Here is a 13,496-nt window from a genome sequence, read left to right on the forward strand (position 1 = left end):
TGCTTTGCTGGGCTTGAATAAATTGTAGCGACATTGGGATTTTTTTGATGCAGGAGATGTGAAAAATGAGCAACACCTTCGCCGGGAGTCGAACACGGACCTTTGGAATACGCGCCCAGCGTGCAGACCACTACGTTACGAAGGCATGCTAAGAAGGTGGGAAAAATGCCTTATGAAATAATATATATTTACATTTTTATACAGTTTGTCCACTTTAATTTCACTTAATTTTTAAAATCTTAATGTCAGAAAACTTAAAACTTTAATTATTAGTGTTTCAATGATCTTACTATTACGCTCTAGAAGTACTTCGATCAAATTTATTTAATTGTTTTTGTTTTATTTTGCATATTAGACATGAACATAATTTGGAGCACATTTTCTACCTTTTCTTATGTGCCTTGCTGGAAAAAATGAGCGTTAGTTTCTTTGTGTTGATTGGAATAAATTTATTAAATATAGTTTATAGATTTAAAATAGATTATTCAATGATTAGATAGATTTGGTAGATTATTAAATGTAGTTATACTTCATAGATTTTATTGACTTAAATATCAAAATAATATTTTTGTTTCTATTTTTCTGTGCTCAGTTGTCCGAATATAATATTCCCATTATAAAAGTGAAATTTCTCTTTAACTTTTAAAGAGATGAGAAAGGGGCACTTTTGAAAATATAACAGTTTTGACTATATGAGTATATGCTTGTTATACACTGACTACCAATAAGTATTTGGACACCTATGCAAATAAATGACGATATCTGTGGTCCTAAGGTACGCCACGGACTCCGCCGGTATATATCGTGTAGGAAATAGCATCAGCTTTAGTCGCATGCAGGATACCTCGCAGTTCGGAGCTGTCTGATTTCGAGAAAGGTCTATCCACCCAGGATGTGAGCCGTGTGGACCGTCATCGAGGGCAGACGTCGTTTCGATTCGCTCCTGTATTTTTGAGATTTTTGGTGGAAAAAGTGCCGCCGGAAGTGTGTTGTTTATTTTAAATTGTGTGTGAATATACGCTGCATCCGAGGATATATCATTTTTGCGTGTGCGCCAAGTATTTCTCTAGTTATTAGTGTTTTAGTGCCGAAAACAAAGAATTCTAGGCCGCTGCAAAAGTGCCGGACTTTTGTTCATGTGTGATGCCACCATTGCTACGGTCGCCTTCCGCCAGCTTACCACGTGGTGCCCTGGTAGGGCTAAGAAAAGTGCTCAATTTTTTCTAAGTCCCGAAATTGGTGTGTAATTTTGAAAAAATCATATCTTACCTCCAGTTGCACCTAGGCTTACCTGGTTTCCGGGAAAAAGGTATTATTTTCATGATCTATTATTCTGTACAGTTCTTTTATTGCTAACTATTGTATCTTCGGACTTGATCTTTTAACTGAAATTTCTATTGTTCTATTAATTGGTTTGCAATCATTTTACTATGAAACCCATATTCTCAAGCTAAATATTTAATAGTGCCAAAGGGTTCGTCCTTCTGACTTAGACTCTTTGAAATTACAATAATTTTGACTCTGTTGAATTGCCCTATATTTCGTCGTTATTTGAACTCGATGACGAGTGTTATTACGACACTTTCACTCTTATTTCGATAAGTGTTGAATACTATCTATATGTATTATTGTAACAGTAATTAATGTTTAAACTGTTTTAAATCATTTTAATTGATGTTTTAATATACTTTATGTTTAAATATTGTTGTTATTATGCAGTATTGGTAAATTTACTTGTATTATATTATTTTGCTCTTTATACTTCTTGTTAAATTGCATAATTCTGTGGTACAATTTTATCTTTACTCATTATACAGCTGATTAATATATATGTTTAATGGTGTTTATGCTACATTACTTTTTGTAAAATGTCTCGCCCTTCTGTAATACCTGTTGATAGTAATCAAACTCCTTCAATAAGTGATTTGGATCCATTTACATTGATACATTCAGACATTTCTTATCATGAAAAAATAAAGGTATTATATGAAACTATCCATACTATAGCAGTAACATATAAAGGAAGCAAATTTGTCCTTCCCTCAAATTTAAGAGAACCTCTTTGTAAATCCTTAGACGCCTTCAAACAATTAGCTGAAGAAGGCCCAGATTTTGTACCTAAGCCTCCCACAACTGATACTGGTAGCAATACCTCGACTGTTATTTGTTGTGAACTTGCCTATCATAAACAGGCTTCAGATATCTCATTTCCTGTGCAAGATACAGTAAATTTGCCACCTCCACTCGCAGGCTATTCTTACGCTGCTGCAGTGCAGCATTCCATCCTTCCAGCAGCTCCTCAACCGACGTTGCTAATATATCCAAAAGATACGACAACTAGTCGTAAATTGAAGGATAAACTTGCTAAGGAGTTCCCACTTCCAAAAATTGGAGCTCAGGTAACTGCTATACGTTCAATTAAAAAGGGTGGTCTTGCTGTTGTTTGTTCAACAGAGTCAGATAAGAAGAAACTAAAAGATACCTTAACATCTGAGAGAGCTTCCTCACTAGTTATTATCAAGCAACCAACATTAAAAAATCCTTTACTAGCCATTCATAACATTCCTACAGATCTTCCTCAAGAGGATTTAGGGGAAGCATTTCTTACTGAATTTGGTTTAGACACAGAGGACATAAAACCTCTTTTTCTATTAAAAGAAAAGAAAAATGTTAAGTGGATCTTCCAATGTAAGCCCGCAGCTTTCAATACAATTATGCGATACCCCAAACTCCATATTGGATGGCAGTCTCACAAAATCACAGAACATTTTAACATCAAGAGATGTTATAAATGTTAACAATTTGGACATTTGCAGCGGGAATATCGCAGCAACTTCTACTGCACATACTGTGCCGGTGAACACGACTCCCAAGACTGTTCCTCGGATTTTGCAGCCTGCATCAATTGTCTCGACGCAAACAAGAATTCCAGAAACCCAGTCCCAGTTGATCATACCGCCAACTCCAACGCATGCTTTTGCTATCAGAAACAAGTCGAACGAATGCGCCAGAATACCACATATATCTAAAGGTGCGATTCATGTATCACAGAGTGCTTTGCAATCATTTAGATGCTTACAAATAAACATGCAGAGATCTCGGGCAGCTACAGCACAGACAATAGAATTTGCATTAAGAAATCACATTGATCTCATATTGGCCCAGGAGCCGTATACTAGAGACGGTCAAGTTGCTGGTTTTCCTCTTCTTTGTACAACCTTCTCCAAGGCAGACACTTTAGCACCTCCACGTGCAGCCATTATTAACTGTAATACACAAATTTCTCCCTCAATTTTATCAATTAATAGAGATCAAGTTGCTGTAGTTTTAGAAATTCGAAATTTAATAGTTGTTATTTATTCAATTTATTCTCCTCCTACGGATGACATTACCCCAGTTATTGCCTTTTTAGAAGAGAATCATAGCATTATTGGTAATAAACACCAAATCATCAGTGGGGACTTTAATGCCCATTCAATAGCATGGGGTTATACAACAACTGATCCTAAGGGTCGCCTATTGGAGGATTTTATATCTTCAAAAAATTATGTGCTTTTTAACTCACCAGACTACCTTTGATAGAACATATGCTATTGGATGGCCTGACTTAACTTTTACTAAAGCAAATACTGCACATTTGGTTCATAATTGGACTATTCATGATGAAATAGGTTTATCGGACCATAAATTCATTACGTTTGAAATAACCAACAATGGCTCAGTTCCTATTCTCATTAGGTATAATCTCCCAGGTCGTAAACATCGTCAATTTACGAGAAAAATTAGAGGAAAATTGAACCAACTGAGAAGACAACTATCTTTGCAAACAACTCCAGCTGCCTTGGAACAATTTACGGACTTGGTTTTAACTACAATCCAAGATATTTGTCAAGATCTTCTTCCAAGGAAAACAAATAAAAAACTTTCAGCTCTCCATTGGTGGAACGGTGAATTAAGAACTCAACAACAGAAATGTCGAGCGCTTAGAAGAAAATTAAAATCTGACCGTCGAAATGGTATCACCTCAAATACTTTGCAACATTATCAAACAGAAAAAGCAATTTATAAACGTATGATTATTCAATCTAAATTAACAGCATGGAAGCAATATTGCACTCAAAATCATGATCCATATGGACTTCCTTACAAAATTGCAAGGACAAAAATTTTTCAACCTTCGCAAACTCATCTAATAGCATCTTCTACTTCGACTGAGCACCCAACACAAGACACAATAGAATCAATTTTAACCACCGTGTTTCCATCTGATGATCCTTCCACAGATTCTCAGTTCCAGACAGAAATTAGAAGTAACTTAACAGTTCCTGATACTGCAGACGATCAAGATATAACTTTAGACGAAATTAAAACTACAATACGAAATCTTCCTAAAAAACGAGCGCCAGGGCCAGATGGAATTTATTATGTTATCATCCGAGCAACTATTAATTCTCATCCTTATTTCTTCAAGGACTTCTTCAACAAACTTTTCCATTTAGGACTTTTTCCTAGGGCTTTTAAAATTGGCAGAGTGGTCTTATTCCTAAAACAGGGTCGAGACCCTTTTAATGCAATCTAATAGAATCAGTGGTCACCACAGCGCTTTCATTAGTATTGATCTTCAAAATGCTTTTGATACGCTGTGGTGGCCAGCAATTCTGGAATCATTAAGAAAAGCTCATTGCCCTAAGAATATATTCTTGGTATTTAGAAGTTATCTATCTGAACGAAAATTAATGTATTTAACTAACCGGGAAGTAATAACCAAGATACAAAATCGTGGCTGTCCCCAGGGTTCCTGTGCTGGCCCTAATTTGTGGAATGTAACATTTAATTATGTTCTATCCTCCACTTGGCCAGCACATACCCGTTTATATGCTTATGCTGATGACACAGCTTTTGTTGTCACAGGGCGAACAAGAGATGAACTGCAAATTAACTCCACAGAAACTTGTAATCTTTTTTATGAATTATGTAATAATATCAAACTTACAATTTCCTCTTCAAAGTCAACCATTCTCCTTGTCCCAAAGAAAGGAAAATCTTTAAATCGACGACCAAGAATTACAATAAATGGTACCAGAATTGGTATTAAAAGGCAGCTCAAATTTCTCAGTATAGTATTTGATGAGAAATTAAATTGGATTTTGCATCTGCAGGAATTGAAAAGAAGAACAACTATCATTGCAACTAATCTTCGCCGTATGTATGGACACAATTGGGGTATTAGCCCGTACATACAAAAAATATTATATCAAACTGTAATCGAGAAGATGGTTATGCAGCTGCAGTCTGGGCCGACCCTATGCAGGGTCGTAAGGCCAGACTATTGCAAAGCTTACAACGACCCTTTGTATTACAGATTACCCGCGCTTTTTGTACAACTTCTTCTAATGCCTTGACTGTGCTTGCAGGCATTATTCCATTGCCTTTACGCACTCTACAGGAGGCAGCTTATCAAACAGTTCGCCAATTGCAGCAATCTGTAAATTTTCATGATGACATATTTCTTCCAACCAACTATGAAAAGCAAACACAGCATTTGGATAATCATCCTGCTCAACAAGGATATGGACTCAATGTCTTTTTGAAATGTGACAATTTGCCACAACTACCTCACTTACAGATATTCACTGATGGTTCGAAAATTGAGCAACAAACTGGTTGTGCCCTTGTGGCTTATCACAATGAAGACCAAATATTTAAATGGTTAGGACATCTTACTGCTGAAAACAGCGTTTTTCAAGTAGAAGCGATGGCTATTCTTAAAGCTGTTCAATATTTTAAACAAACCGGCGAGATGGAAGGTATAATAATAACGGATAGCCTTTCATCTCTTTTTGCAATTAAAAATCCAAGGCATTCTTCACCTATTATCTCTGCCATTCAGCAGGAATTGCACATGTCCGGAAATTCTAAAATACTGATGGCCTGGACAAAAGGTCATGCAGATAACATTGGCAATATCCAAGCAGACTTGTTTGCAAAAATAGCTGCCCAAAAAAGTATTGATCATATTGGTGAAATTGAAAATCTAATGGTAAAATGGCCAATTTCGTATTTTAAAAAGGAAATTTTACTCAAGACTATTTCTGCGTGGCAAACAAACTGGGATGACTCCGACACAGGTCGTCGTACTTATTTTCATATTTCATATGTTGATATACATAGACAGGTTACCAATCATCATTTGGTACGTTATATTACAGGGCATGGACCCTATCCAGTTTACTATTATCGACATGGGATTTCAAATACTGATATGTGTGTATGTGGTGAACTTGGAAATCCTGAACATTATGTGACTCAGTGTCCTATTACACAAGATTATCACATTCCCATACCAAATACTAACACTCGTGCATTTTGTAAGTTTTTAATTAAACAAAAATACTTAGTTAAAAAACTGATCAAAATTATGGAAATACTTCATTCCTATGGTACTGACTTGTGCTTGGTAACATAATTTACAATTTTAGTATATTGTACGCATACATGTTAGTGTTAGACTAGAAGAGAAACACGCTAATGTGACAATCAAAACCGTGAAAAACAACCTTATATTTAGCGTAGGTATGAGGGACCTTTAGCTGCCCTCGAAATCGATTGAGTGTTTCATTATACCTACGCTAAATATAAGGTTGTTTTTCACGGTTTTGAATGTTAGTGTTAATCTACTATTTCCATATGTCAACTTATCACATGCTTGGATAGGTATTTGTCTCATCGAATCTTCGTTGAATTTTGTTCAATAAGAATGTTTATATATATATATTGTACTGTTGGACTTGTATTGTATTATACAGTCTATTTATATTTACAATCTCATTATGTAGCAATTGATCATTGTATTATAATTGTCAGAGAATTTCAGTATTGTTATCATATGTACTAATATTTGTAGCAGTAGTCCTTTAACTTACTATTATTTTGCACTTATGGTTCACGAAATATTTGCATTTGTAATTATATCTTACTTTTTACATTGATATTGTACTATTGGACTTGTATTATGCAGTATATTTATAATTGCAATTTCATTATGTACCAATTGCACATTGTATTATAATCGTCAGAGAATCTCAGTATTTGCTATCATATGTACTAATGCCTGGACGGTTGGGTGAGCGTTGTGTGGAGGGCGTTTTTGGTCCGTTTGACTGCCCTCTGGATGGTCCGAGCGTTGGGCCTCGGCTTTTGGTGCTGGGCGCAAATGTGGCTCCTACACATTGGCTCTAGACAGTGGTGGGCACGGTGCAATACCGATTAACCATTATGGTAAAGGGACAGTGCCCGTGCTCCCCGTTACCTATACCTATAATTATCGGGCATTACAAATGTGACCGATCCTTAAGGGACATATCTAGCGATCTGAAGTACCCAAAATCGACAGTGGCCTATGTGATTAAAAAGTGGAAGGTGAGCGGTGATTGTCGGAATGTGCCCCGAGTCGGCAGGCCAACGAAACTGGGAGATAGAGACCGACGAGTGCTGTCCAGAGAAATTCGGAAGAACCGCACCCAACCGATGGCCCTCATCCGCGAAAAGTTTCAACAGGCATCCGGGAGTATTGTTTCAATGAATACCATTCGTAAGGAAGCACATCTGCTTGGTTTTCATGGTCGTGCTGCTGCCCATAAGCCTTTGATCACAAAATCCAACTGCGCTGCTCGGTTAATGTGGTGCAAAGCACATCGAAATTGGACCGTAGATCAGTGGAAACGGGTTCTTTGGAGTGACGAATCAAGGTTCACCCTTTACCGTTCGGATGGCCAGGGTCTGGGTCTGGCGTCTACCTGGAGAACGTCTCCTACCAGAATGCATTGTGCCAACAGTCAAGTTCGGCGGAAGTGGAATTATGGTCTGGGGGTGTTTCTCCTGGTATGGGCTGGGACCCTTGGTCCCCATTCATAGTAAGCTCAACTCCGATGCCTACTGCACTATTTTGGATGACAATGTGCTTCCTACGTTGGGGCACGGGTTGGACCCCTGTTACTTGGACGACAATACAGTTGTCATGTTTCGGCGTTAACCAAAGCTTGGTATGTTGCCAATGGAGTTCATCGAATGGACTGCCCTGCCCAGAGTTCAGACCTGAACCCTATCGAGAACCTCTGGGACGAGTTGCATCGCCGAATTCAGGGGTGCACTACCCGTGCAAAATCGATGAAGGAACATCTATGTCTTCTCCAGGCCGAGTGGAAGAAAATACCATTAGCTGTCATACAAAGACTTGTGGAAAGTATGCCCCGGAGGGTCCACGCTGTAACACCTCTCGTGGAAGCTCTACCAACTATTGATTTTGAATAAAGTTAGTTTTTCTTTTCTATCACAGGTGTCCAAATACTTATTGGTAGTCAGTGTATGCCCTTATATGATGATTTAATTTTGGGCTGCTAAAAATATATTAGCTTCGCAGGGAAAGGAAAAGCTAATTTCTGCATTTTTAAACTAACATAACTGCTCTAGTGGTTGAATGTGAGAACTAAGGTCTGTAAAATTTTGTTAAAGTTAATTCTAAGTTTCAGGCCTATCATTGATTTAATGGGTAAGATCGGCGAACTCAAACAGATTCTGCGTTGCTCTTTTATCACGACTGGTTAGCTATACGCGATTCGGTTAGCTTACCTTTTCCCACCACATATAGCGTGAACACGAGCCAGAGTTCCTTATATAGCCCTCCTCAAATGCATCTACCTCAAAATTAGGCAAATTGAAAACCGTAAAATATTTCTGTTGTAAAGTATTGTAATTAGCATGCTCAAATCAACGAGCGCATTGTATTATAGAATTAAGAAATATTAATTTCATTCGTCATTAAAACAAATGAAAGTTTGGAAATGTGTATAAAAAAATCTATATTTGATTTTTAGAAATTACTGCTGACAGCCGTAATCCTTGTCGATGCGAAAATGGCGGCAGTTGTGACCAAGATGGTTATTGTGTCTGTCCTGACGGCTGGACAGGAAATTCTTGCGAAACTGGTGAGTTACAAAATAATGATCACTTACACCGTTATCTAACATTTCTTCTATTTTAGGCCTTCAACGGATTCCTGAATTTCATCCTTTAATGAAGATATTAAATTTGTATGCACATATTTTCTAAAAAATAGCTTATATAATCTTCCAACTTCAGTATTTAACAGAGGCGAGTCATTTAATAGTAAAAGTTATTTCAAATGTAAACTGAGAATTACACTTTTAGTGCATGGAAATTTCCAGATATTCGAAACCTCTCCATTTGTAATAAATTCTTTTTAAAATTCAAAGATGTAATTTCAGAATTTAGAATACAAATTATCACCATTGTTTACAATTATTATTGCAGCGCAAAATTTACTGTTTGCCCAAAGTGGCGTTATCCCAGCTGGGTTTTACTCTTGAAACGGTATTTTGCGTCGAATCACTATAAAAGGCTGTATCACTTTTCAAATTGTTCCCTTAAAATATTATCCCCCTGTATTATAGTTAACGAAATTAAATAATGAAGAATTTGCATTAATGTATGCATGTTTCTCGCACAGTGAAAAAGCAAAGATACTTACAGCCATCAAATTTTGAATAACGTAGTCCTCCACCCGAATATGAGTATCTGGAAGCCGTAATTTGGAATTTATTTTAATATCTGTTTTATATATTTTTTTTAATTTTAAGGAATTTTTGATTAGCAAACTCAATTATTTCAAAGGGAGCAGTGGCAGCACCGCAGGGAATAGAACATTTTTATCCCCAGCGCGCGAGACTGTCTACCGGAAATTCTAAAGGTATACTCCGTTTAAATATTTTTACCCCAAATGCACTCGAAACGTGTATATATGTGGAAATATAAAAAACGACCTTTTGGGCGTAATGTAAAATCTGAAAGATTTCAGATTTTTTTAATTTGTTTTTTATCCCCCCCTTTTTTTTTAACAAATTTTAGATGAAATTTTCTCTTACAAAGGGTGTTTCGAAATTCACTCAAGAAACAATTATATAGAAAACTGAGGTTTATTATTAAAAATTGTAAATTTGTTATTGATTAATGAAGTACACAGTGTAGGGTTATGTATATCGGATAAATGGCCTCTACAACTTTGCTGGCATATACGCACTCTTGCACTGTTTAAATTTTGATGACCCTTTTGCGTAAATATGGCTTAATTTTGTTGATACAGTACTCAATTTCCTCCTTCAAGGCGTGGTGGGTAGTCGAGACTCCCGCTTTTATCTCCATAAAAATCCCTTACTTTTGTTCATTTAAGAAATAGTTTCATAATATATGCTTATTTGATGATTTGATTTCTGCACTGTTAATCAATATTGCCAAACACTTGGAGGAATGTAGGAACTTGCCATGCTATGGATAAATAAACATTTAAAAATAAAGTTCTTGTAATTGTTTAGAAGAAACAGAACCGATTGACACATTTTAAATGGTTATAGGTAATGCACAAAACAAGAGAGAAACCATCTACGGCTGAATATGCTATTTATTATTCACATACTGCAAGCATATTTTTTGAAAATTATATCAAACATAACTTCCGTTTATATCTATCACTGCAAACTCTGTAGGTCCTAGTTAAGAAGGCCTAATAGGACCTCACCAATAGTCCATTGCAACTGACTGTATGAAAGGGCAACTTCTTCCATCGTTTTCCTTGCTGCCAGCCATAACAAACTAACACAATATTCAGGTATCAAATAAGTCAGTCACTGCATCTTCACAGATCATCACATTATCAATTTGATACCATGCGCTTATCTTTTAGTTAATTAATTATTGAATTACTATTTTTATTCACTTGTAAGCAGAACTCTGCACAGTTTACCAGTTTTCACGGTTTATTTATTAACTCCTGCAGTCTAGTACTTTAAGAAAAAATATACTTTTTTCTAAAATTCATTTTAATATTATTTTATTTTCATTACAATTATTCTTATTATTATTATCTGGTATTTAGAATCGTATGTACATGTGTTAATGTAACTAGTGTATCTTTTCATACTTATTTATACTCCCCTATCCTATCACATTGTGTTTTGTGTGTTTTGCCTAACTCTGGAAAGTTTTTACATACTGTTGTATCTGTTTTCTAAGTATAATACTGATTACTTAACACTCACTTGCAGAAATACCTGTCTGAATAAGGTTTAGAACTCCTCTTAACGACTTAATATAATGTACGTCTGACAACTCACAGTTATCTAATTAATTAACCTTTGGTTAAGACTTGACATAATATAGTATTACCAACAGATAATTCTGTATTTTTATTTAATTTGAGATTCTTTCTTTATATATATATTCTTTTTCCTAAGAAACATTGGAACTGCATAACACCTGAATTTATAATTATTTTTGTCAGAATTTATGTGAGTAATAGCATTTATTCTAATAAGCAATTATTCACTACTATTTACTTATTTATTTATTTTTGTTAACTTCATGTACTAGTAATTTTCTGCTCTGCTTATGAATAATTTCTAATTTTTGTCATTTTTGTTTTATGTGAGCTATGAAATTGTAAACTATTATCGATGGCTTCTAAAGATAGGTCTTCCTCACCATCATTATTAAACATCTCCCATTCTTTAACTAGCAATTCTGAAAATGCTGACTCCTCCAGATTGAATGATATTCTACGAATTACTGATAAAATTAAAGATATTCTAAACATCGGAAAAAATGGAAAACTTAATACCCAAGAACATAAAGATATTTCTGTCCATTTAACAGCTCTTCGTCAAATAGTGGCAGACCAAGAACTTACTCTAGCGAAGCACGAAGATACAATTTCGGAACTGAGAGAGCAACTGTCCCTTCAGCGTTCAAATACTACAGTTATCTCTGAAGTGAAGGAACATTTGCAGCAACAACAACACAAAGTTAAAAAATTATTCGAAACAAAGTTTCTAGAACAAACCCCAAATTCCTACGCCGTTGCTGCCGCCAAAAACATTTCTTTGAAACAGACTCCAAAAAGTCAATTCAGAGATCATATTCTACTCCTGAAACCTAAAGATTCAGAGAGAACACCTGAAGATATCAGACACCAACTAAGTTCGACACTTAATCCACAAAAACTGGGTATTCATATCAATAATATTCGTACTACTAAGTCTAATGAGCTTTTAATCGGTGTCGAAAAGAAAGCAGACTTAGAACACTTACACCGCTCAATCGTTGAAAATTCACAACTACAAGCCTCCGTAACTATTCGTACTTCAAAACCCAAAAGTACCTAACTCATAGTGTTTAATGTACCATCTTCAGTGGCTGCTGAAGATATCAAATCGGCTTTTCTGAAAATTACATCAAATAAGAATCTTGATATTTCGTGTTCTCCAGTTCACCGATCTGAAAATACAAATAATTGGATTGTAGAAATTTCTTCAGATTCTAGTGACTGTTTTGCTTCGTCAAGAGTCTTCATTGGATTCAACTCGTGTTCCTTCCGTCCCTACATTTCACTTCCCCGTTGCGTTCATTGCCAGGGTCTTGGACATAATAGTCGAAGCTGTCAAAATCCTCCCTGCTGTTCCATCTGCGCAAAACAACATTCCCATAGAGAGTGTACCTCAAACGTAAAACTCTGTGTAAATTGTGTGCGAAGTAACCAAGAAACTGGTTCTTCGTTACCAACTGATCACGGTGCTCATGAAAGAACATGCCAGACGTACAGGAGTCAGCTCAACAAATTATTGTACCCGGACAAAGCCACAACCTCACATGTTGCCATCATCCATAACTAATAATTCTTCAGTTGATATTAACATGCAAGAGCGCAATTTAAAGAATAACGCTTCAACTCAAGATTATAACGTGGACAGTGATGTACAAAATAATCTACCCCCAACCTTGCTAAAAAACTCGATTCCATTTTCTTCAATTCGTTTTCTCCAAATCAATTTACAAAGAGCAAAAACGGCTTCTGCTCATCTAGCAGAATTCTTAACTCATAACCATAAAGACTTTGTTTTAATCCAAGAACCCTATTGTATCGAAGGGAAAGTAAGTAGCATTCCAACGTCTTGGAATGTCTTTCAATATTCTCCTCAGTCGCCCAATCAACATCCCAGAGCAGCTATCATCAGTTTTAATCATAGCTGGCACCCAATTCTAATTACAGCCAAAAGAGACCTAGTTACAATCAGTCTTAATAGTTCCAACTCTCAACTTCTTATTTCAAGTATTTATGCATCTCCCTCCGAGGATATTTCTCCTTTGCTTCATGATTTAGAATCCATCTTGTTTTCCTTCCGAAGTCCACACATAATTTGTGGAGATTTCAACTCACACAACCAGCTTTGGGGCTACAATTCCACAAGTCCAAGAGGAAGGTCCCTTGAGGAATTCTTCAATTCGCATAATCTTGTCATTCATAACCAAGCCTCGGATTTACCTTCTTTCGGAACAATGTATGGGAGAGGGTGGCCAGATCTCGTAGTTACTTCCCATCACCTAATTAATTCGATTTCAAATCGCAAAATTGAAGAAGACAACTCTCA

The 13,496-nt window shown here is 36.1% G+C and overlaps 1 protein-coding gene across 3 annotated transcripts in view; it reads left to right on the plus strand.

Annotated features, from left to right (window-relative positions):
- Positions 1-13,496, plus strand: part of LOC118204575 (clotting factor C-like) — an 88,397-nt gene that overhangs the window by 31,499 nt on the left and 43,402 nt on the right. For all 3 annotated transcript variants that reach the window (XM_085814557.1, XM_085814555.1, XM_085814556.1), the window contains one exon: positions 8,874-8,984. In XM_085814557.1, coding sequence (XP_085670683.1) covers positions 8,874-8,984 — 111 coding nt within the window. The remainder of the gene's footprint in view (positions 1-8,873; positions 8,985-13,496) is intronic.

Source organism: Stegodyphus dumicola, chromosome 4, assembly GCF_044657685.1.
Source record: "Stegodyphus dumicola isolate Sdum_Otavi_A_Nest chromosome 4, ASM4465768v1".
NCBI lineage: Eukaryota > Metazoa > Arthropoda > Arachnida > Araneae > Eresidae > Stegodyphus > Stegodyphus dumicola.